This window comes from Octodon degus, unplaced genomic scaffold (assembly GCF_000260255.1).
Source record: "Octodon degus isolate 3935 unplaced genomic scaffold, OctDeg1.0 scaffold00050, whole genome shotgun sequence".
NCBI lineage: Eukaryota > Metazoa > Chordata > Mammalia > Rodentia > Octodontidae > Octodon > Octodon degus.
In genome coordinates, this window is record NW_004524626.1 from 5,990,573 (window position 1) to 6,014,714 (window position 24,142).

Here is a 24,142-nt window from a genome sequence, read left to right on the forward strand (position 1 = left end):
GTGTGTGTGTGTGCACGCACGCAATGTTCATGCCTGCTGGGGGTCTTGTTAACCATTAGCCTTGAGCCTGCTGAGAGCCTGTCTGGCCACCACTGCATCCGGGCACAGGTCAGCCACCCGCGTGGGTCCTGGAGCCCAAGTTGCTGACACAGTCCTAGTGACCACTGAGGTGTAGACAGGCAATGGGGACTGACCTCAAGAGTATACTGGGCAGGCCTCTGCCCACTGCAGCCGTGGTTCCCCCTCTTGATACCAAGGCTTAATTCCTAAGACCTATTTATATGTAGGGAGAGGTTTGTGGTTCCAGGAATTAAACTCAGGATGTTATGCTTGCCAGGCAAGCATTTGTGCCGCTGAGCTATATCCCCAGACCTTGGTTTTTTTTTTTTTTTTTGATCCAGGGTCTCATTCTATAGTCTAGGCTGACCTCGAACTCATGGAGATGCTCCTGCCTCAGCCTCCTGAGTGCTGAGATTACACGTGTGCACCATTGTGCCTGTCCGTTATTTATTTTTGAGACAGGGTCTTACTATGTAGTTCAGGCTGGTTGAAATCACTATGTTGCCCAGGCTGGACTTGGACTCACAACGGTCTCCCTGCCTCCTGAGTGCCAGGGTGATAGGTATGGGGGAACATGCCTGACTTCTGAGACTTTTTTATATTCTCTGAGGCCTTTTTACATTCTGACCAGGAAGGGCCCACACAGTCTGCTTGGCAGATGCTACATTACAAGGTCATGCTCAGAGCCCTGTCCGGTGCCTGGCGACCCCCATTTATGGCCCAGTTGCCTCTCCAGGCCCTCTCTGACCCCTGTCTGGCCAGGGTACTACAAGGGTACGGCCTGGTAGGTGCCTGTGGCTTGGGGGTGGCCTGCCCCTTCTCTGCCTGCCCACCAAACATGACTGGAGGACATTTAGGGCTCACACAGTTAAAGGGTAACTAATCTGGCCATTGAGGCTGAGCTGCGGGTCATGGCCTTGCCCCGTGGTCAGGGCTGGGCTGGGGGGCCCTGCGGGGCTACAGGGGCTGGGCTGGGGGTCATGCATTTGGGAGTTGGCCCTGAGCCCAGCCTCCAGGACACCCTCCTGCCCTCCTGGCCTGGAGGAGACATGAATACTTCATTCCTGAGGAGGTATTTCTGGGGTGAATAGTGACTCTCAAATATAAATCCACCAGAACCTCAGAGAGTGTTTAGAAGGGGGCTCTCTGCAGGCTCCATCAGGGTGGGGTGTGGGGGTGGTGATGGTATTCAGCAGTTCAGCCATGCTAAGCCTAGCTACTCAGGAGGCCAAGGCAGGAGGACCAGGAGCTCAAGCCCAGCCTGGTACGGTACTCACGGAAGAGTGTATACAGTGCCGGGGGGACCACTGTGTCTCCGTGCTGGCCAAGACCCCATGGGGCCAAGACCAGGGATAGTTGGAAGCACAGGGGACAGCGGGGGAGACAGGAGGCCACAGGAAGCAGTGGCCACCCTCTACGGGTCACCCACATCTCCCAGGGGAGCTGGACCCCAGCCTGGGCTACGTTGCCCCCCCTTTCTGCCTCATCCCCTTTCTCTGGCGCTCTGGTAGCCTATGCCACCCGCCACATCTCCCCCATCAGTGATGTTTGCCTGTTCCTTGCTTTCCCCTGCCTCGGGTTCCCCATCTGTAGGCGGGATTGTCACCCTGTGAGTTGCCATGTTGCCACGCTCTCTCCCTGCTCTGGCTCTCGAGGTGGAAGGACTGGAGGTTGTGGGCGAGGCTGGCCTGGTGTTCCCACATGGTCCTTGGGCCTCCTGTTGCGGGAAATGGACTGGGTGACTCGACAGACAGCTATTGCCACTGTTGTGCTGTTGTCCCTTGGGCGGGAACTGGGAGACACTGGGCCCTTGCTGTTCACCCGGTGCAGCACCAGGCATCCTGGGCCCTTGTTCTGCCCTCTGTGGCTGCCAGGCCTGGCCAGGAGTCTCTTCAGAGAATCCAGACTGGGAGCCGCAGAGCCCTCGGGGACGCTGCAAATGGCTCAGCAAAAGGGAAGCCCTTCGGGTGCTTTTGGGGCTGTCCAGGTCCCTGCCTCAGGGAAATGGCTGTTTCCTTCCATAACAAAATTTTTCTATTTTGGTGCTGGGGATGGAACCTAGGACCTTTGCACTGAGCTGCACCCCTCGCTATCTATTTTGTATTTTGAGACAGGGTCTCTATGCTGTCCAGGCTGGCCTTGAACTCACTATGTAGCCCAGGCTGGCCTTAGACTTGTGGTGATTTTCCTGCTTCAACCTCCCAGTGCTGGTACTGAGTCTTTTTTTTTTTTTTTTTTTTTTTTTTTTTTAGGTACTGGGGATTGAACTCAGGACCCTGCACTTGCCAGGCAGGAGCTTATTTTACTGAGCTATCTCCCCAGCCTCTTGGGTCCATTATTGAGGCTGATCCTTCTGCTGCCACACCTGGGTCCCAGTAGCCATCTCACAATAGAGTCTGAGGTTCTTAGGCTCCCCCTCGCCCCGGGTAGAGAAAGAGAAGAGTGTGGGGGTCAGCAGCTCCCCTCCCCTCTCAGTCTCGTGATCCGGAAATCCAGAGACACCTGGGAGCACCAGGGGCCGCCTGGTCATTTCGGGAGCACTATTAATATCGGCCCCGTGGGTGGGGTGCGGAGGGTTTGGAGGGGCCCAGGCCTGCAGACAGATGTTTCTGCCCTGCCCAGAATCACTTCCCCAATTTCCTGGAGCCCAAGGAGCTGACGGGAAATGAAACAGCCGTGTGGCCCTAGCTGGTGGGGAAGCCCCCAGCCTGTCAGGTGCACCCCAAGGCCAGTGTATGACCAAGCACTGCCCAAAGAGAGCTGTGGAGGCCCAAGTTTGCACAGTGGGCATTGATTATGCCCCTGCTGACTGAAGGGCAGCAGCCCATGCTGCAGTGCCTGGCCCATCTGATCCCTCAGCACCAGATCTGTCTGTAGACCACTGCCCAAGCCTGCCTCTTCCCACACCCTGATGTTGTTGTTCTGAGATAGAATCTGACTGTGCAGTTCAGGCTGGCCTCAAACTCAGCGTACAGCCCAGGTTGGCCTCAAACTAACAGCGATCCTCCTGCCTCAGCCTTCCTAAGAACTGAGGTGATGGGCAGGTGCCACCACACTGAGATCTATCAGCACCCCAATTTGAGGTCTGTGGGCTCCCCACTGGCTGGAGTTCCCTGTGTGGGTCGGTGCAGGTCTATCTTGGACCCACTGCGTCCTCTGCGTTGGCACAGCCCTGACACACCAGAAGCACTGTCCCACAGGACATGCTGGCCCAAATGGCCCTGCACTGCTGGCTGTTGGGCTGGGTGGCTGTCACTAGCTCCCCTTTGGGGACTTTCCAGAATGGGAAAAAAAAAAACCTCTCAAAACTTGAAATTAAAAAAAAAATAAGCACTTGAAATCCCCTGGGTGTCCTGGCAGGGTCTTCTGGAGGGGACCTCAGTACCTATCTCTTGAGCTCTTCAACTGCTGTGGGTAAACTGAGGCCCGGCTGGCTTCTCTCTCCCTCCTGCGGCCACCACTCACCCGCTCCACCCTCGATCATTTATTCTCATTCATTTATCCTGCCCTCTTTCTTCATCAGCTTGGGGCTCTTTGGCTTTGAAGGGTGGGGTACCCCCCAACATCCCTGCTAGCCACATTCTTCCTTGCTTCCCGGGGCCAGGGAAAGGACTGGAAGCACATTGTAGGGTGTGTTGTTTGTCTTCTTCCCTACCTTAGTTTCCCCAGGTGTAGAGAGGGCCCCTTGGGATATGGGGAAGGCTGTTCCTGTGCCCACCAAGCAGTACAGGTGTTCTGGTGAAGGGGAGGTTGCCAGGCCCCCAGGGACCCTGCCCATCCAACGTCAAGTACACCAGGCTGAGTCACCTGGGACTTGTACCACGATAACACTGGTGCTGGGCCGGCACAGGGTGTGAGGCTGAGGGCCCAGGTTGGGGCCTGGAGTAATGAGAGCTGCTCATCTTCTCTTTTATTCTTTTATTAGCGGGTGCCCGCTTTTCAGGACGTCCCCTGGCCTCCATCAGTGTGGGAGGCAGAGCAGAAAGACGGAAATTTAAAAGAGAAAAATCCCAACGTGAACGCAGCAGCAGTCTCAGGCTCTGTGACAGCTGCGGGTCAGGGCTGTCGCAGGAGGCACCCCCCAGGCCTGGGGACAGAGCAGGCTGCCCTGAAGCTGCAGTTACAGAGGCTGAGGTTGGGACAGGGACTCTTGAGGGGAGACCTGTGAGTGCTGAGGCTGTGGGGCTGGGCCAGCACGGAGGCAGAAGCGGCCAGGAGGCCTTCATAGCCAGAGTTCAGGAAGCCGGAGGGAGGGAGTAAGCTGCAGACAAAATGCAGAGGGAGTGGGCCATGGGGGTTTGCAGAGCAGGGCAGCGAGCAGCCAGCGCCTGCTGATGTCACGATTTCCAAGCCCCAGGACTCTCCTCCCTGCGGCTGAGAGAAGAAATTACTATCTGATTCTCTCGCCCATTCCTCTGGGCTTTATGGGGGGTGGGGTGGGGAGGTCAAGAGACAAAAAAACAACCGCAATAGTTTAACTTGGGTTATAGAAGTAGCAGTGAGTCATTTCTTATCCAAAACCCAAAGGTTATGAAAATGGTTCAGATCCACCCGGATGTGCACGGCAGCACGATTCACAGCCCAGGGCAGAAATAGCCTCGGTGTCCATTGAGGGAAACAGATAAGACATGGCATGGTTCATCCACATGGTGGAATAATACCCAGCCAGGAAAAAGAGGGAAGCTGTGGGGCTGGGGAGATAGCTTAGCGGTCTAAGTGCCTGCCTGACAAGCGGAAGAACCCGGGTTCAATCCTTGGTACCACATGCTGTGCGGGCCCTACTCCATACTGGCCACAGAAACCAGGCGTGGTGGCACATGCCTATAATCTCAACACTGGGGAGGCTGAGACAGGAGGATCATTATGAGCCCAAGCTGCATAGTGAGACCTTGTACCAAATCTTTATTTAAAAAAAAAAAAATCTTGAGCTATTAGCATAAGCGCCTGCCTGGCAAGTGCAACATCCTGAGTTCGATCCCTGGTACCGCAAAAAAAAAAAAATCTTAAGAGTGTGGCTGTGACACTCCCCGTAGTGCGGACAGACCTTGAGGACATTGCTCAGTGAGAGACCTCAGACGCAGAAGGGCACACAGTGTGGGGCTCTGTGGAAGGAAGTGCCCAGGATAGACGAACCCAGAGGCAGGAAGCGGACTCATGGGTGGGGGGCTGGGGAGAGGATGGGGTGAATAGTCCTGGGGACAGGGCTTCTTTTGGGGACTGGAGTGTTGTGGGCCTAAACAGAGGTGATGGTCCTGCAATTTTCTCAGTGCATGAAATCGTTTATCCTAAACTGCTGCTACCCAATACTTTTTTTAGTAGAGATTTAAAAACAAAAGTCCGGGACAGCCGGGAGATTCTTCCAGCAGAGCCGTGGCCCCTGCCTGCCGTGGCGCCTCTGCTAACCTGTCCAGAGTAAGACAGCCACTGAGGCGGAGCTGACTCATGACCCGTCTTCTGAACTTTCAAAAACCCATCTTTGCCAATTTTACCAATTTTAATTTCCCTCGTGCCACGTCGGTGAGGACAAAGCAGGACTTTTTAGAAATCCCCGCCATGGGCACACACCTCTCCTCTTTTTCCTCCTTGGTGCTGTAAGCCCCAACATGAGAGTGGCCTCTTGCTTTTTTCTGATTTCCTGGTGGCCCAGCACCGTCTGCAGTTCCGGGGTCCACCCCACCCACCCACCTGTGGCCTGGTCCCCAGGTGGGGCCTCGTGGACTTTGGAGCCACCAGGACGCGGCAGGGGGCTGAGCAGACCCGGCTGGGGGGTGGGGGGCAAAGTTCTTGGGGCCCCACAGACACAGGGCTGTTTCTTTACAGCCAGGGCCCCATGGCTTGGGATGACGCCCTGGGCGCCCACAGCAGCAGGAATGGGCCAAGACACTGAGGTGGGGCCCGGCAGCGGGGAAGTGACCTTGAACAGCTATCCCAGTCCAGCCTGGGTCCTAGGTGAGGGCAGCCCACACCTGTTCCAATCCAACTGTCCCGTGGTCATTCTGTAGCTGCTGCTGCTGCTGCTGCTGCTGCTGCTCCTCCTCCTCCTCCTGCTCCTCCTCCTCCTCCTCTTCCTCCTCCTCCTCCTCCTCTTTCTTCTTCTTTCTTCTTCTTTCTTCTTTTTGGTATGAGAAATCAAACTCAGGACCTTGTGCTTGCCAGGCAGTGGGTTTGTTTTTGTTTTTTAAAATATAGGTCTCGGGCCAGGGAGATGGTTCAGTAGAATAAGCACTTCCCTGGCAAGTGCAAGGGCCTGAGTTCAATCCCTGGTTCTGAAAATAAATAAATAAATAAATAAATAAATAAATAAATAAATAAATAAATAAAAAAAATATAGGTCTCACTATGGGGTCCAGCTGGCCTCAAACTCATAGCGTTTCCCCTGCCTCAGCCTCCCGAGTGCTAGGATCACAGACGCACGCCACCATGCCCGGTTTAAATTTTTTTATTTTCAATTTGGTTCTCGCTGTTAGGTTTCATGGAAGCCTGGGGTCCTTTACTGGCTTTCTCCCCCCCTCCTACCCCCGGCTGGGGCAAGGTCTGAGCCAGGACTAAGTAGGAGGGGTCTCTTCCCTGCAGGGCTGATGAGCAATGCCCCTCCCCTGTGTGCCAGGGCAGTAGCACCTCCAACCTCCAAGGGAAGCGTTCACACTGGGACAACCCCTCTCCTCCCAGGCCAGACTCATGGTCTGATCTAGAAGGGCCACATCCATTCAGCCCCAAGCTCCCGAATCTGCCTTTTAGCTCTACCAGCACCCAGAACCAAAGGCCCCTTCCCTCACTCATCCATTCACCCAACAGGCCCTGTGTGCAGTGCTGGCAGGAAAGCAGAGCAGAAGGGAGGGGTGAGAGGGTGTGCAAGGCCCAAGGGGACGGTGGAGAGGAGGAAGCCTGTGGAGATATCGGACCCACACCCCAGGCTGCGACCACAGCCAGTGCATAGGCCCTGGGTGTGTGTGCATGTGTGTTTTAGGGCCCTTTTCTCCATGGGGTATAAGGGGCTCAAGGAGAGGCCCAACCCAGGAGCCAGGGTGAGTGGCATCCCCACTTGCTGGGTGCACAGTGAGGGTGACGTGCACTTGTCCAGCAGCTGCCAGGCATCCCTCCCAGCCCTCACCCCATTTTTGCTTCGATGATGTTACACCCACATCTCAGATGAGAAGGGCCAGGACGGAGCCAGGAAGTGGGACCCTACCCTGTGTGATAATTCAGGCAGGGCTCTGATTTGGGACAGACGCCTTGGCTGAGAGATGAGGTTCATTAACAAGCATTTATTAAGCACTTGGGGCCCCGGAGTTAGCTCAGTAGAAGAAGTGCTTGCCTGGCAAGCGCAAGGGCCTGAGTTCAATCAATCCCCGGTTCCGCCAAAAAAAACCAAAAAACAAAAAACAAACAAAAAAAAACCCCAAAGCGGGGCTGGGGAGATGGCTCAGTAGAATAAGCACTTGCCTGGCAAGCGCAAGGGTCTGAGTTCAATCCCTGGTTCTGCAAAAAAAAAAAAAAAAAGCATTTATTAAGCACTTGTGTGTGCAGTTTTAGATGAGGGTGGGGGATCAGACAGCTGTTGAGATCCGAAGCAGTTGCGTGGACCCACAGAGCCCGGAGATGAAGGTCAGGGAGGAGGGCACACCTAAGCCAGAAGGTTGGAATCTGTCCACAGGAAAGCAGGGGTGGGGGTGGCTGGTGCAGAGGCCTAGGCCTGCTCTCCAGGGATGTGGTATTTGTGGGGGCCACTGTTGGAGGCCAGCGCGGGGCAGCACCTGGGGACAGCATCCTGGGAGAGGGACATTGGGTCTCAGGATCTGGGCCTGTAGTAGGGGAGGGGCAATAAGGCGGGCATGGGGGGGTAGAATCTCAGCCCAGAGCCCCCTGTGGATTCCTGGCTTCTCCCGACCTGTTTTAGGCTCTGGGGTGCCCAGGTGACCAGCTGTATGTTTTCTGGCCCCTTCCTTTGAACAGCGCCAGGCCTACTCAGCCTCTCTGTATGGGCCCAGGCCGGGACTGGACGCAGGTCATCTTGTGGGCCAGCAATGTGTCCTCAGAGCCTTTCCATGACCAGCAGCTGTGCTTACTTGCCCAGAAGCAGGGGCCTGGACACTGTCCCCTGGGGCCCCGGCCAGCTGGCCAGGGGAGCGGAACTGGGGGCTGGAGCCCCATAAAGCTGGAGCATCCTTTACTGCAGCTTTTGTTGTTAGCTGCCAACAGCAATAGCCATTAAGGCAGCCTTGTCCACCTGCAGCTGGGGGCCCTGTGGGCGCCCCTTTTATAGCCTTGAATCAATGCTCTGGCTTCATGGGGGTCCAACCAGGCCCAGCAACTGGCCTGTTAGCCCACCATTTGGCCTGGGTGTTAATGGCCTCACTGCTGTCCCCTCCTCAGTAAGCTTTCTCTCTCTGCCCTGGCCTCAGTTTCCCCATCTGGGATACTAGTGGTCATAGTGTTTCCGCACGTGCAGGATAAACCCTTTGGGAAAGAGAGACAGACTGAGAGTGTACAGGGGCAGAACCCAGCAGCATATCCCCAGCCTGTTTTGGTTTTTAATTTTGAGACACAGACAGGGTCTTACTAAGTTGCCAGGCTGGGTTTGAACCTGAGATCCTCCTGACTCAGCCTCCTGAGCAGCTAGGGTAATAGGCGTATACCACCACTGTACCCAGCCTGAGGAGCATTTATTAAGCAGCTGCTGTGTGCTCAACTGAATTGTAGACCCAGAGGCCCAAACAACCCCAACCCCCACACACGTGTGTGCACCCCACGAGTGTTTGAGCTCAGTGTTGGGAGGGCTATGCGAGAGGCATGGGTGAGGGGCATTCAGGGCTGGTGCAGGGAGAGCTGGGCAGGGCTGGAAGGACAAGGCCTGGCCGGTCCAGCCCAGTCTACCTGCAGGCCCCGCAGCCCTCGGGCAGCTGAGGGGGAAAGGGGCCTCCCAGGCCGCCATAAATCAGCACAGGAATGCGGGCCGGCCAGTCTGGCGCTGGCCAGGGTGGGGCGCAGACAAAGGCCGACAGCTGGCCTTGTGCTGGGCCTCGACCACCCAGGGATGAGGTCTGGACGCGGGTCCTCCTGACCCTGTTTCAGAAGCCACCGCCCCCATCTCCATTATAGACTGGGAAGCCAAGGATCAGAGCAAGGCAGGTTGGCAGAAGGGAAGCCGGGAGAAGGTCCTGGCTTCTGGGCCCTGAGCTGCTCTGCCTTGCACTGGGCACCTAATGACAGATTATCCCAGCCTAGGCCTAATTGGTGGTTTCAAGGCCCCCCACAGCCCAGCCAGCAGCATTCCCTGGAGCTTAATTTGAAGCCTGGTATTTGCCCCTGCCTCTCCCGGGTAAATTGGCCCCCGCCTGAACTCCACTTTCTAATTATCCCTGCCCGCTGCCTGCTGCCCCCTGCCCAGCCTGCCCTGCCTGCCCTCCTGGACTGCGGGCTGTGGCTGTAGGGCCAAGGTTCCCCCAGTGCCCTGGCGGGTGCCCCAGACAGCATTTCCCCTCCTATGGTGACATCCTGTCACTTCCTCCCCAGCAGGGCGGCCAGCCCTGCATGGCACGCAGATGGTCACTGGCTATTTATTTATGAGTGTTGTGGATGGAACCCAGGGCCTTCCCCCTGAGCCACATTCAGAGCCCTTTTCTTCTTTTCTTTTTTTATTCTGAGACAGAGTATTGCTAAGTTGCACATGCTAGCTAACACTTACCATCCTGCCTCAGCCTCCCAGATGCTGGGGTCACAGCATGAGACCTCAGAGGCCAGGAGAACTGGTCACAGGCTCTGTGCCCTGGGTCCCCAGTGCTCCCCAGTTGTAACCCCACACACACACACACACCATACTGAGTTTCTTCAGCTCTGCAAAAACAAGCCAGGTCTTGGGAGTAGATGCGCTTGTCTGGGGGGGCTCCCAGGACAGCCCCAGGGGACCTTTGTCATGGTCATGTTGGTCCCCTGAGGTTCCAATGAACGCTGCCACTATGGGGTGAATTGTGTCCCTTTAAGAAATCCATGGGGCTGGTGAGATGGCTCAGTGGTCTAAAGCACCTACTTAGAACAAGCTAAGCAAAGCACAGGGACCGCGGTTCAATCCCCCAGCACCACATGCCAGCCAGCCCCACCCCCTGGTGGGCTGAGCTGGCCACACACAAAAAATAAATGAAATAAAATAAAAAAATTAAAAAAAAGAAATCCACCCACCTAGAACTAGGTGCAGTGGCACACACTTGCCATCCCAGCAGTCTGGGAGGCTGAGGCAGGAGAGTCTCCAGTTTGACTTCTCTCTGGACAACTCAGTAAGTTAGAGGCTGTGTCAAAATAAAAGGCTGGGGATTGAGCTGCAGCTAAGGCCCTGGGTTCTATCCTCGGTGCCGAGTTGATGGGAGAGTGGATGAATAAGAGCTGCGTGCCCTGGCTCTATGAGAGGGACCTCATTTGGGAACTGGGGGGCTCTGCAGATATAGTTGGTTAGGGATGGAGATGAGGCGGCCCTAAACCTAGCAGACTGGGGTCCTTCAAGGAGAAGAGCAGGGACACAAGTGGTGGCGGCAGAGATGGGGCTGACACTGCCAGAAGCCCAGAGACAGTGGGACAGGCGGGAGGCACCAGCCCCCTACATAGCTGGGTCTCAGGCCTGGCTCTGGATGGCGGGGCTTGAATTCCTTTTGTCCCAAGCTGCCCATCTGAGTTCTGTCCCTGCAGCCTGGGGACAACCCCGTGGCCTTGGCATCAGCTGTGTTTTCTGCCCAGCAGTGAGGTGCTCAGATGCCCACAGCATCAGGAGGACTGGCTCTGGGCCCCCTCCCTCTGGTGGCTCGTGGCCTATGGTGCCCACTCCGTAGCCCACTGACCGCTGCCTTCTCTGCCCTTAGCTCTATGAACTCGACGGGGACCCTAAGAGGAAGGAGTTCCTGGATGACTTGTTCAGCTTCATGCAGAAGCGAGGTGAGTACCTGGGCCTTGGACAGTGCTGTCCTGGAGGTAGCGGCGGTGGCGGTGGCGGCGGCGGCGGTGGTGAGGACGCCACACTCTTACCTGATGTCTGCGGGGGAAGGCCCTGCAGTGAATCAAGGGGCGTATTTCTGGACCCCAACCCTGAACTGAATGTCCAGGCTCCTCTGAGCCCTTGGTGTGACCTTGGGGTGTCCCTGCTCCCAGGACCCCACAGCATTGCCAGCAGGCAGGCAGAACCAGCCTGTTTCGGGGGAGCAGCACCAGATCCCACAGCCCCCCACCAGGCAGCGGGTGGTACTGATTGCAGATGAACCTGTGGCCCCTGTCTTCTGTCCTGAGTACGTCTGGCCCACGGCCACCAAGAGGGCTCGAGAGGTGGCAGCCAAGAAGAGCCTAGTGGCCAAGGCCGTGGACATAGCAGGGCGACCTGGCCTCCAGCAGAAACTGGCCAAGGGCAGATCTGGCTTTGGGCCAGTGTGGAGAAACTGAGGCCCAGAGAGGGCTGTGGCCTTGTGGCTTTGGCCAGGAAGGTTTGGCCGAGGAGGCGGGGTCTAGCCTGGGTCCCCCACTGCTGCTTGGGCCCCACCACAGCCAGTGCTGTCCAGGCCACACCCTCGCAGGGCTTCTGTAAACACAGGCGCCAGCTGCCACCCCACCACCGGAAGGAGGGAGGGGGAGGGGAGGACGGCGAGGGGAGGGGCTGCGGGGCTGCAAAACGACCCCACTGCCCAGTGGCCCTGCCTTAACCCCTCCTGCACCAGGCCGGGAAGCAACTGGCTCCCTGGGAGGGGACCCTCGCGCCTTATCCTCAGAGCGCAGCCCCAGCTGCCCCACTGGCCCCACGCCCTTTATCATCCCAGCCACACCTGCCTGAGCCCTCTGGCCATCTGCTAGGGGCCCCAGCTCCCAGCCCCCAAGCTGACCATCTCACGGGGTCCCCAGTACCCAGCATGGTGGCCGGTTTTCTTAAGGCACATAAGTGGAGAGAGTTGCCAGTGAGTGTGAGCGGGGTGGGGCTCCCAGGTGCTTCTGTTTAGCCCCTGGTCAGTAGGAACACGAGGGTCAGTGTCCAGCCCAGTTTCCCTCACCAAGCTGAGAGTTCTTGAAGAATAGGGGACATTGAACTCCTGGACATCCCACAAAGCCCCTTTCCTCTTCTGTATTTGAGAGCCTTTGGGGCTGAGAACTTGTCCAACCACCAGCTTCTACTCTAGATAACATATTCTGCATCCTGCTTGGCTCCTTTCCTTTATTCCAGATAGGGCGAGAGGTTTTTTGATTTGTTTTGTTTGCTCTGACTGCACTGAGAAGTTAAAACCAGATTTCTTACCCAGTCTCCGGGGACTGGAGATGAGGCCGGTCCAGCCCTAGCAGCCCTGCTGTTTACGGGAGGATTCCTTGCCTTCCCTGTTGTGCTGACATCTACCTCTGTACCTGGCCTCCTGCCCTGTGCGTGGCACAGACCCCAGGCCTGGCTGGCCTGGGTCCTGCCGGGTGAGATGGAGCCAGGGTGCACAGCAGGTCTGGCCCAGCCTCCCTGTGTCCTCAGGACTCCTAGGAACTCTGCAGTCTGGGCGAGAGGACAGCAGGTGGTGGCTGGATGGAGGGTAGGGTGCTGAGTTGGTCCTTCACCTTCAGGATTTCTGTCCTCAAGCCTCAGTTTCCCCATCTCTCATGCTGGGGTGGGCCATCAGTAGCCCTACGGAGGTAGGGAAAATGCCAGCACTGCTGCTCACCGCGCCTGCGCAGTGCTGGGCTGCGCGCTGGAGTGAGGGGTCACCTGAGCCCAGCGTCAGGGATGGGGGAGGTGCCAGCCTGGTGAGCTGAGCTCCAGGGCTTCCAAAGACTGTTGGCAGGCGCGGGAGTGAAGGGCTCTGGTCCGAGACGCCAGGCAGAGTTGGCCTGGTGGGCACTGCCTCAGTTTGCAAACTGCGGGTCCCAGGGACCGGCCGTGACTCCCAGAACCCTGAGCTGAGGCCAGGAGGGGCCCCTGGGAAGAGGCTGCGCTCCTGGCAGCTGCTGCAGAGCAACGCCTGTGTGTCACCTGTCTGTCCCCAGTGTACCCTCAGAGCCTCCCTCCTCTTAGAAACCCCTTTTGCCCATGGGATTCGTGCTGCCCATGGGCCCAAGTCACTTGTGGGAAAACTGAGGCAATGCTGTCTCCTTGCACTGTCAAGGCGGGGCCTGGAGGGGGGTGCTGCCTCCAGGGGACACCAGGTCTGGGGATGTCTGTGGCTGTCTCGTTGGGGAGCCCCTGGCATGGAGCTGGTGGAGGCCAGGGAGCTGCCCCAAAGCCCAGATCCCTAGAGAGGACCTGGCCTGGGTATTGCTGGTGTCCCCGGGCCTTGATGGGGACCCTGCTGCTGGCCTCACCTGCATCCCCTGCCTGCAGGCACGCCGGTGAACCGCATCCCCATCATGGCTAAGCAGGTGCTCGACCTGTTCATGCTATACGTGCTGGTGACTGAGAAGGGCGGCCTGGTAGAGGTCATCAATAAGAAGCTGTGGCGGGAAATCACGAAGGGCCTCAACCTGCCCACCTCCATCACCAGCGCCGCCTTCACACTGCGGACCCAGTGAGTGGCCTGCGGGGGGACACGGCAGGACTGGGGCTCAGGGCGGGGCTGAGTTGTGGTTAGGGTTTAAAGACCCCACAGAGCTGACCATGGTGTCACATGCCTGTCATCCTGGCACTCCAGGAGGTGAGGCAGGAGGATCTCCAGTTCACATCCAACTTAGTGGCAACTTAGTGATTTAATAAGATCCTATCTTAGAATAAAACTTGATCACAGGGAGACAGGATGGTGCGGCCCTTGTGCCGCATCAAGGGCAGCCTGGTACCACGCTCTTCCATACCTACAGGTACATGAAGTACTTGTATCCCTATGAGTGTGAGCGGCGCGGCCTCAGCAGCCCGAATGAGCTCCAGGCTGCTATTGACAGCAATCGGCGAGAAGGTCGGCGCCAGAGCTTCGGCGGCTCTCTCTTCTCCTACTCGCCAGGAGGTGCCCACAGCATGCTGTCCTCGCCTAAGCTGCCTGTCCAGTCCCTAGGCCTGGCTGCCAGCACCAACGGCAGCTCCATTACCCCGGCCCCCAAGATCAAGAAAGGTGAGGGATGCGTGGTGCCCTAGGGTTGGTCCCAGCATGGCTCTGGGAGACTGGGAGTACTTTCCCCCCTAAATGGCGGGTATCCAAAAAGACACCCAGCTTGGCATGGCAGTCCATGGCTGTGATCCCAGCATTCTGGGAGGTTGAGGCAGGAGGGTCTCACAGTCAAACCCTGCCTAGGCAACCTAGCAACTGAGCAAGGCTCTGTCTCCACATATAAAATAGAAAAGGCTTTGGGTTCCATCCCCAGTACCAGAAAATAATAATGAAAGTACAAATGCTAAATACTGTTGTTGTAATTCGTTTTGCTGGCAACACCACTGTGTCCTTTACCACTGTGTCCGTTCTTATGGAGTTATTAGTTAATTGGCTAGCTTTTTGAGACAGACTCTCACTATGTAGTTCCAGGTTGGCATTGAACTCAACTACGTAACCTAGGCCAACAACAACTTTGTGGTGTGGTGTTCCTCCCGCCTCAGCCTCCTGAGTGCTGAGATGACGGGGGTGTTTTCGCATAGGCATCTATTTGGAAACTCATCTACTTCTGCAGACAAGAAGTGATTCCCTCCCCATCAGCAGAGGTGTTCACTGCACCCTGCTTGGGGCTGAAGGCAAGACCGGCCCACTTGGGTCACTTTCTTTTTTTTCTTTTGCCATAATTTTATTGATAAACAAATAGCAATGAGACAGTTTCAAATCAAATCGCTAGGACAGTTTCAATAATTAACACATTGCATACATTCTTCTTAGTGGTTAATTGCTATACAAGATGCGGACTTGAGATCCTATTTACAAACACTATTAGAACATATCATTCTATTCATTAAGAGAATGCAACTATATATCTATCCCAACCACTTTGAATACAAAGATACAAAATGGACATTCATTGGTATACCCCATTTTTTCTAAGTTCCGTTATTGAATTTTTTTTTTTTTATTACATTTATTGTGTGTGTGTGTGTGTGTGTGGCCAGCTCAGCCCACCAGGGGGCGGGTCTGGCTGGGATGTGGTGCTGGGGATCGAACCGCGGTCCCTGTGCTTTGCCAAGCTTGTTTCAAGTAGGTGCTTTAGACCACTGAGCCATCTCTCCAGCCCACGTTATTGAATATTATAGGTGTGTAAACTTAGCAAAATATTCTAAAAGAGTCCAGTAGCCCATAATAGCATTGGGTCTTCCGCTTCACTGGCAATGTCAGAAATTGTTGACCTGAGTCCCCCACAGCTCAGCATAACAGCATGGCTTTACTTCCTATATTTCATCTTCATACTTTTTGGGTCACTTTCTGATCCCCTCTGTCCTCTGTGCATCTAGAGGAAGACTCGGCCATCCCCATCACAGTCCCCGGTCGCCTGCCCGTGTCCCTGGCGGGCCATCCTGTGGTGGCAGCCCAGGCAGCAGTACAAGCAGCAGCAGCCCAGGCTGCTGTGGCAGCGCAGGCGGCAGCCTTGGAGCACATCCGGGAGAAGCTGGAGTCTGGGGAGCCACCGGAGAAGAAGATGGTGCTGGTCGCAGATGAGCAGCAGCGCCTCCTGCACCGGGCTCTGCAGCAGAACCTGCTGGCCATGACCGCCCAGCTGCCCATGAGCATCCGCATCAACAGCCAAGGTGCCGGCCTGGCGCCCACACCCTCTGTGCTTCCTGCATGCAAGGGCCTCGGAGCCAACCTATGTAAAGAGTACCAGCAAATCAATAAGCAAAAGGCCATCAAGCCAGAGGAGGCCAGGGGGTCCTGATCACGAGTCCATCTAGTGGGAGCACTGCACAGTAATACTGACGTGGCGCCTCCCATGAGTGTGATCGGCCTCATTACACTCATGAGGTGGGGACGCTGGACCTTGGACCTTGGTGACAGTTTGGCCATCTCTCTTTGTGGGGTGGGGTACTGAGAACCTCGGGCCTTTGTACTGAGCTCCATCCCCAGCTTAAATTTTGAGGAAGGGTCTCACTAAGTAAGTTGCCTGAACTGGGCTGTAACTTGTGCTCTTCCTTCCTCGGTCAGCTAGAATGCTGGAATGACAGGCATGTGCCGCCATCGTCGGCTGGCAATCTCTTTTAAAACAGAAAATATGAGCCGGTGAGATAGCTCAGTGGTCTAAAGTGCCTGCCTGGGCAAGCCTAGGCAAGCGCAGGGACCACGGTTCCATCTCCGGCACTACATGTCATGCCAGCCCTGCCCCTGGGGTGGGCTGCGCCAGCCACAAAAATAAATAAATAAAAACAAAATATTCTAGGTGTGGTGGTGTGCACCTGTGATCCCAGCACTCAGGAGGCTGAGGCAAAAGGGTCCCCACAAGTTTTAAGGCCAGCCTGAACTGCATAGCAAGACTCCAACCCACCTCAAGAGTGGAGGGAGGGAGGGAGGCATGAAGGGGTGCATGAAAGGGTGCATGAAGGGGTGCACCGCTACGTGCAGGGTGCATGCCTGTGATTCCAGCCACTCTGGAAGCTCAGGAAGGGTGGTCATGATTCAGTACCTGCCCAAGCACCTTAGCGGGACCTTGTGCCCACAGAAAGGTGGTAGGGGGAGAAGGACCGCTGAGCACACACCTGTTGCACGCTCTGGTGACGAGACAGCCTTCACCTCCTCGGCCCTTACAGTCAAGTGGCTAGACTGCCACAAAGCCAACACGTTTCTCTGGTTTTCTCCCTGCAGCCTCTGAGAGCCGGCAGGACTCGGCCATCAGCCTCGCTGGAACCAATGGCAGCAATAGTATTAGCATGTCGGTCGAGCTCAACGGCATCATGTACACAGGTAAGTGCTCACCATCTGGGCCACTGCTGTCCCCACCGCATGCAGGGCCCCTGGTCTGACTCTGGCCTGCAGCTGGAGACTGGGAAAAGCAGCTAGGGGTGGCAGGCAGAGTCTTCGCATAGTGGGAGGCTGAAGCAGGAGGGTTGCTGAGAGTTCAAGACCAGTCTGGACTACATGGTCAGACCCTGTCTCATAACAAAACAAGTGGTAGCTGGCTGTAGTGACTCATGTGTGTCATCCCAGAACTCTGCAAATCAGAGGTATGAGGTTTGTAAGTTCACGCCTCACCTGGGCAATTTAGCAGCTTAATGAGACCCTGTCTCAAAATAACTGGAGGGCCAGGAGATGGCTCAGTAGAATAAGTGTCTGCCTGGCAAGCGCAGGGTCCTGAGTTCAATCCCTGGTACTGAAAAAAAAAAAAAAAAAAGAGAGAGAGAGAGAGAAGAAGAAGAAGAGTTGGGAGACAGCTCAGTGTTCTAAGTGTCCACCTTGCAAGCAAAAGGCCCTGAGTTCGATCCCACATACCACATGCTGTACCAACCCAAAAAAACTAGGTGTGGTAGCACATGCCTGTAATCCCAGTGCTGAGGAGGCTGACACAGAAGGATCACTATGATTGCTGTAATAAATAAATAAATAGAATTTTAAATAAATAAATAAATAACTAGGGCTGTAGCTCTGGGTGAACGCCCTGGGTTCAATCCTCAGAACCAAAAGTGCAGTGGCACATACCAGGCACTGTGTGACACTGTGGGCAGAAGGCAGCCTGGTTGTGGTGTGGACCATGGCTAAGAGGTCACATTTTAGAGTCAGTACACTGCTGCACACAGCCAAGCAGTTAGTGCCTCGGTGGCCCAGGTGGTTTCCCGCTTGTGCACTGAGTGGTCAGCAGTGGCCAGGTTGGTCCCGTGACGAGTCTCTCTTCTGTCCTGTACCAGGGGTCCTATTTGCTCAGCCTCCAGCCCCCACGCCACCCTCAGCACCCAGCAAAGGCGGCAGTGGTGGCGGCGGCGGCAGCAGCAGCAGCAGCAGCAGCTCAGGAGGCCGGGGAGGCCCCACAGGGACCAGCTCAGGCAGCCAGGCAGGTGCACCGGGGCTGGCCGTACCCCCTACATCTTCTACCTCAAATAACTCGTTGCCTTAACTGCGTGGCTCCCTGCCTGCCCACTGCCGCCCCTCCCCAGGAGCTGACAGTGCCTGGGACTGGGGTCCAGGAAGGCAGAAGCCACAGGTGGGAAGAACAGAGCTTCACGAAACCACATTGACGCCAAAAAGGAAAGAGAAAAAGATTATATATATATATATACATATATACATATATATAAAGGAAATTTAATAAAACAGGGGAAAACCAAGGAACACTTGAATTTCTCAGGTTTTGGACATTCAGAGATGAATTATGAGGACTGTGAAAAGACCATAGAGGAAAAGCAAGCCGCTGGAGCCCGTGGCGGAGCCTCTTTCTGCTCCCAGGGAGGTGGCTGTGGTGTTTGGCATGGAGCAGCTGCAATGTCAAAGCCAACCCTGTTTACCTCATACATCCCTGCACTGTGTGTTAGCATTTTTGTCTGTTTTTTATTTTCACTTTTTATTTTTATCTGTGACACATTCATCACACCCAGCTCCTTGTGTTGAATGAAACCCCTGAGCCGAGATCACTGATTTTCTTTTCATCTTTGTTGCTTTGGGAAGTGTGTTTTTCCTTTTTTTTTTTTTTAATTTTTATTTTTAAAGAAATAGTGACTCTCAAAGTCCTATTGGGTTTTTAAGAGGTTTGGGGGGGGGGTTGTTCTGTAAATATTCTATTTTATTCTTGGGGGGTGGAGCTTTAGGAAAAGGATATCTATATATCTATATATCTATATATTTGTGCTCATTCAGGGATTAGGAAAAGCAAAGTGAAACAAAAAAACCCAACCCTGGTAATCACCATTTTTAATTTTTCTGTGACTGGTTTGGGCTCCTTTGGGTGTTTCTGGTGGCCCGATGGGTGGCCCTCAAGCCCAGGATGCTGGATCGTGGTGACAGATTTCGAATTTCCAGGCTGGGTGTTCAGATCAGGGAATCCTTAACCGGGGGTAGGATGATCCCTGGACAAAGGGTCCCAGTCATGGCCCCAGGCTCCTGTCTCAGGGATGATTTGTGGGGGGACGATCAATACAGGGGAAACCCAGGGAAGCCAGGCCTAGCTCAGGGTGAGGATTTAGGGCCCATGGCAACCTGAGCCCCACCATTCTCATCTCTCCCCTCCTCCTCTCTTCACCTTCTCTCCGGGCCTTCCGCCCAGGGGCTGTGGGATGTCTTGGCTCTGCAGTGACAGTCACTGAACAGAGGCAGGCCCAGGAAGAACCCTGGATTCCCCACTGAGGTCAAAAAATTAGGGGACATCTGTAAGATACAGCCCACCTGTAGCAGAAGCAGCCGTCTGCAGCCTGGTGAGGGCCTGGGGGACTTTCAGGGGCCTCTGCCTTTGTTCCCGGGGCCACGCCCGAGCTCAGGTGGAGACTGCAGCTGTGGCTGCACCCAGGTGAGCCCGGGCCCTAATTGGCCCCTGGGGTGGGTGCTAACGAGGCTACCTGTGGGGTGTGCTGAGGCTCCCCCAGCCCCCTGGCCTGAGCTCTGCTCTCCTATCTCTGGGAAAGGGGGACCCTTTCTTTGCCTCAGAGCCACTGCTGTGCCCCCTTCTGTCCTTCCAGGAGGGGTGGTGGGCAGTGGGGGTGGATCTCTTGGCTTTTTCTTCTGGAAGGTTTTGCCTGCCCCCTTTTTTTTTTGGGGGGGGGCGCTGGTGTCTTAGCACAATCATTCCTGGGTGGGGGGTCTTTTTGTCCCAAGACTCAGTCTCACCCCCTCTCCAAGAACCATCTGAACTCTGGACTTGGCCAGCATTGGCCAGCCACTCTTGTCCCTTCCTGGACAAGACCTCTCAGGGCCACCTTGGGGAAATGTCCACTGTACATTTCTTTCTACCTCAGGTCTGACTTTTGATGCCAAAAAAATCTTTCCCCAGCCACCTTCCTGTCCCTCCTGCTCAGGTTGTGGGGTGTCTCTGGGTGGTGCATGTGTGGCGTGTGTGTGTGTGTGTGTGTGTGTGTGTGTGTGTGTGTGTGTGTGTGTGTTGGGGACCCGGTGTCCCCTGGCAGTGGTGTGTGTGAGTGTCCAGCCTTAATGAGCAGACTGGCTCCAAGCTTAGGGGAGTGGCCTGGGGTGGCCCTAAGATTGCAGGATGGGTTATACGGGTCCCTGGGACCCTGCATCCTACCAGGCAGAAGCTGTGACCCCTGGGCATCCCATCTCTGCCTCAGTTGCTTGTTTGTGCCCCCTTTCCACCTCACATGTGTCCCTGACATTGCCTGCTGATGAGGGTGGGAAGGGACATCTTTTGGGGGAGCAACTCAGGACCCTCTTATGCAAAGTGGAGTGGGGAAGGAGGGGTTGGGTAAGAGCCACCAGGACCTGACCCTGGGCCCTGTCCATGTGGGGCTTGGCAGGTGGCAGATGGGGACCCCCCCAAACTCAGGTAATGAGGGGCTTGCAGGGGCCCTTGGACAGGCTGCTTCTGGAATCTTCTTTGGGACTCTTAGGCTGGACATGGGGCTCTAGCTGTGAGGACAGGTGGGTGGGTGGGGACAGGGAGTTGGAGATGGCTGGCTTAGTGTTTTTAAGAGTTATGCATTTGTACAGTTGCATTTTTTCTTTTTATTATTTTTATCCATTTCATTCCTATTTTGGTTTTTCCATAACTTTTGGCTTTTGCTTTTATTTTACTTTTTGACAAACCCCCCCTCCAGCAAATACAAACTCAGCTTTTCAGTCTTGATGCGTGAAATCAATTTCAGTTTCTCTGGGGCTTCTCACATGGTGTGATGATCACGCTAGAACTCAGGTAAAAGAAAAAAAAAACTTAAAAAAAAAAAAAAAACTAAAAAACAGGAAAAAAAGGTAAAAACTGCTGTCTACCTCTGGCTGGGCCCCGCCGTCACACCCTGGCCATGGCAGGGTGACCTACAACAATAGTTTTTTGCAGATCATTCAGGTATTAAAAAGAAAAAAAAAATTAAATGATAAAAAGACAAAAAAAAATTTTAAAAAGGTGTGATTTTGAAATTTAAAAGAACACTGAAAGTTTACATTTTATAATAACGTTATTATGCAAATTGTATTTAAACTTCAGAAATATTTAAGACAACTGTAACCCAGAAAAGCTCATAAGATTAAAACAAAACACTTCTGACTTTAACAGAAAATGTCTCCTGCACTTTTTTTTTTTTTTTTAATGTGTGTGTGTTTTCAGGTTTGTATTGAGACAGGGTCTCGGTATGTAGCCCAGACGGGCCTTGAAGTTACCCTGTAGCCCATTGCACTCCTGGTGATCCTCCTGCCTCAGCTCCCAAATGCTGGGATGACAGCCTGGCCCCCCCCCCAAGCTGTTTTCTGTGCTGATTATTAACCCTGGCCCATCTACATCTCACCCAGCATGTCTAGGGAAGGGTGGCCCAAACACCCCCAGGGAACTGGCCCATGTCTGGGGACATGTGTGGCTGTCACAAGTAGAGGAACTCCTGGCACAGTGGGTAGAAGCCAAGGACACAGCACAGCACCCTGCGGTGCCCAGGATGGCCCTGATATCCTTCATAACAACCTACATGGGCAGGGCCTGTTCCCTAAAAGGTGTCCTGTCACCTCCAGGGTGTCTGACTACAGCCCCACCTACACATTTGAATAGCCTTTCATGCTCCTCTAATTAAAAAGAAAAAAAAGATGCCCTTCCTGTGACCACAAGTGTAGTCCCCACCTGCTGCTCACAGCCTAAGGTCATGTCCTCTGGGCAGAGGGGCTTATGACTTCCACCTCTGCCCCCTCCTCAGGACATGGCCAGAGGGAGCTGATGTCACAGCCAGCTCACCAGAAGGCTCCCTCCACAGCCCCCTGCCACCTGCCTCATGGGTGCCAGGGCCAGGCCTCCGCATGCAGGGGAGACTTTCCACAGTCACATTGTACCTTTCTACAGGAGGTGGCCACAGGGAAGCTGGGTGGGAAGGAGCCAGTTCTGCTCCACAGTTGTAAAGGCTGATGATTACAGGACCTCCAACCCCCAAAAGCCACAGTGTGGGGACCCGGCGGGAGAGGCTACTCTGAGGCCCACTGGTGATTTCCGCGTTCAGGGGACTGTTCTGAACCAAGGTCACTGTGGCCTGGTGGGCGGCCCAGATTGCGGTCACCTGGTCTCTACCACCTCCGGCTGGGGCCGGCCTGGGCGAGTCCCTACTGGAGACTGCACAGGAAGAAAAGAAAAACAGCCTTGCCGCTGTGGCTCACCTGTGACCCGAGAGAAAGACAGGAGAAGGTGACATTTTCCACTCCTGGCCCTCTGAATCCAACTGTGGCCTCTGGACTCCCAAGGGACAAGGGCCAGTGATTTACTAAAAAAAAAAAAAAAAGGCCAGATGTGGCAGTGCACATCTGTCACCCCAGCACTCTGAGTTGCTGAGGCAGGATCGAAGTTACAGCCCAACCTGAGCAACTTAGGAACTTAGTAAGACCTGGTCCCAAAATCAAAACCGAAAAGAGCTGGGAGGCAGTTCAGTGCGGAGGCCACCAACTCATCCCTTGGACTGCAAACAAAACAAAACCACAAACAAAAACAACCTGATGGGTCAACCCTTTCCCTTCATTCTTCAGCTGCCAAAGCGCCTCAGAGAAGGAGCCCAGGGACCCGGAGGCCACACAGGCCCCAGGGACACACACAGGGGCCCAGCGAGCCCCTCCTTCCTGGCTGCCCAAAGCCCAGCTGCTCCGGAAGAAGCTCCTGGGGGAAGCAGAAGCCTCGTGCTCCGAGGCAGCTGGGCACTGCCCACCGGGACCACCTGCCTGACCAGAGGAAGCCCAAGAAGTGGCCGGGTCCCAGCAAGGTCCCAGCACATGCAGGGAATGGGGAGGTCTCTGTGCCTTGGTTTTCCCAGCTTGCTCCCCACTTGCTCGCCCTCCCAGCTTCAGGTCAGGGAACAGCTGCAGTCCACCTTACCACCACAGTATCACTGAGTCCCAGAATTGGGTGGTCTGGGATGCCCCCAAGCGCAGCTTTTGTCTGATGTTCTTGCACAACTGGTCTTTCTCCATTCCAGGAGAGGGGTGGAGTGACCTCTGACCTCATGAGGCCGGCCCTCCCCAGGGAGGGGAGAAGGAACAACACACGTCCACTACTTGCACAGCAGCTTAAGTGTCCAGCTTACACCCTGCTCTGGCTGCAGGGTCCCAAGGCACAGTGCAGAGCAGAAATACTGAAATGCAGAAAGGTCCAGGCTGGACAAATCCACACTACCCCAGAGGGCCATCACACACCCCGGGGCAGATAGCTCTAGTGGTGACGCTCGCCTGTCATCCCAGTGTTCCAGAGGCTACATAGTGAGTTCAAGGCCAACCTACGCTGACCGCACAGGGAGACACTACTTTGTTTTATTTTGAGACAAGGTCTCACTATATAGCCCAGGCTGGCCTAGAACTCATAGCGATCCTCCTGCCTCAGCCTCCTGAGTGCTGGGTTAATAGGTGTGTGCCTCTACACCCTCCATAAGACGTCATTAAAAAACAAAACAAACAAAAAACAGTTCTAGCATCTGAATAATGTAAGCTGTTAAAGTGATGGGAGGATACTGGGGCTGAGTGCTTACCTAGGCCAGAGGTTCTATTCCCAGCACCAGGAAAAATATTTTTTAAAAATAAATAATTGGCGGGACCTGGGATCTTGCACAGGTCCTGGGTGGTCTCTCTCCCTCCTATTGCAGGCGCTGCCCGGCCAGGTCCCTGCCATGGACCTATCTCTGAGCCTTTGCCCCCGGCTCCGCGAGGCTCCCAGAGGGTCTTTCCCTCCCCTCTCCATCTCCGCTCCCTCCCAGCGCTCCTGCTCCCACCCCCTCATCAGTCCGCGGCTCGCGCCTGCCATCTAGCGGCCGCCGCTGGCTGCTTGTCAGCGCGACTCCTGCGCCGGGACACCTGGTCTCTCTCCCTCTCTCTGGGCCGGTGTTCCAGCCCTCCAACCCGCCTCACCTGCATCTCTGTCCGGTCATATGCCCCGCTGAGCTCCCAGTGGGCTCTGGCTTGGCCTGGGCTTGGGGCGGAGGCTCAGGGTCTGTACTCCGGAAGCAGCCCTGAGTGCATGGCCTAGCACAGTGGAGAGAGATCAGACGTTACTATGAATTCCTTTCCAAATCCAGACCACGAACTCCATCTTTCGGGGTTTGATTTAGTTTTGCTATCTGTGCTGGAACAGGGGTAGTCAACGGCTCTAT

General features: G+C 55.1%; 1 protein-coding gene across 1 annotated transcript in view; it reads left to right on the plus strand.

Annotated features, from left to right (window-relative positions):
- The window catches only part of Arid3a (AT-rich interaction domain 3A), a 28,191-nt gene extending 7,118 nt beyond the window's left edge, over positions 1-21,073 (plus strand). Inside the window, exons 3-8 of the mRNA XM_004632658.2 lie at positions 10,908-10,980; positions 13,382-13,565; positions 13,852-14,099; positions 15,416-15,709; positions 16,758-16,856; positions 17,795-21,073. Coding sequence (XP_004632715.1) covers positions 10,908-10,980; positions 13,382-13,565; positions 13,852-14,099; positions 15,416-15,709; positions 16,758-16,856; positions 17,795-18,000 — 1,104 coding nt within the window. The 3' untranslated portion in view covers positions 18,001-21,073. The remainder of the gene's footprint in view (positions 1-10,907; positions 10,981-13,381; positions 13,566-13,851; positions 14,100-15,415; positions 15,710-16,757; positions 16,857-17,794) is intronic.
- The last annotated feature ends 3,069 nt before the right edge of the window (positions 21,074-24,142 follow it).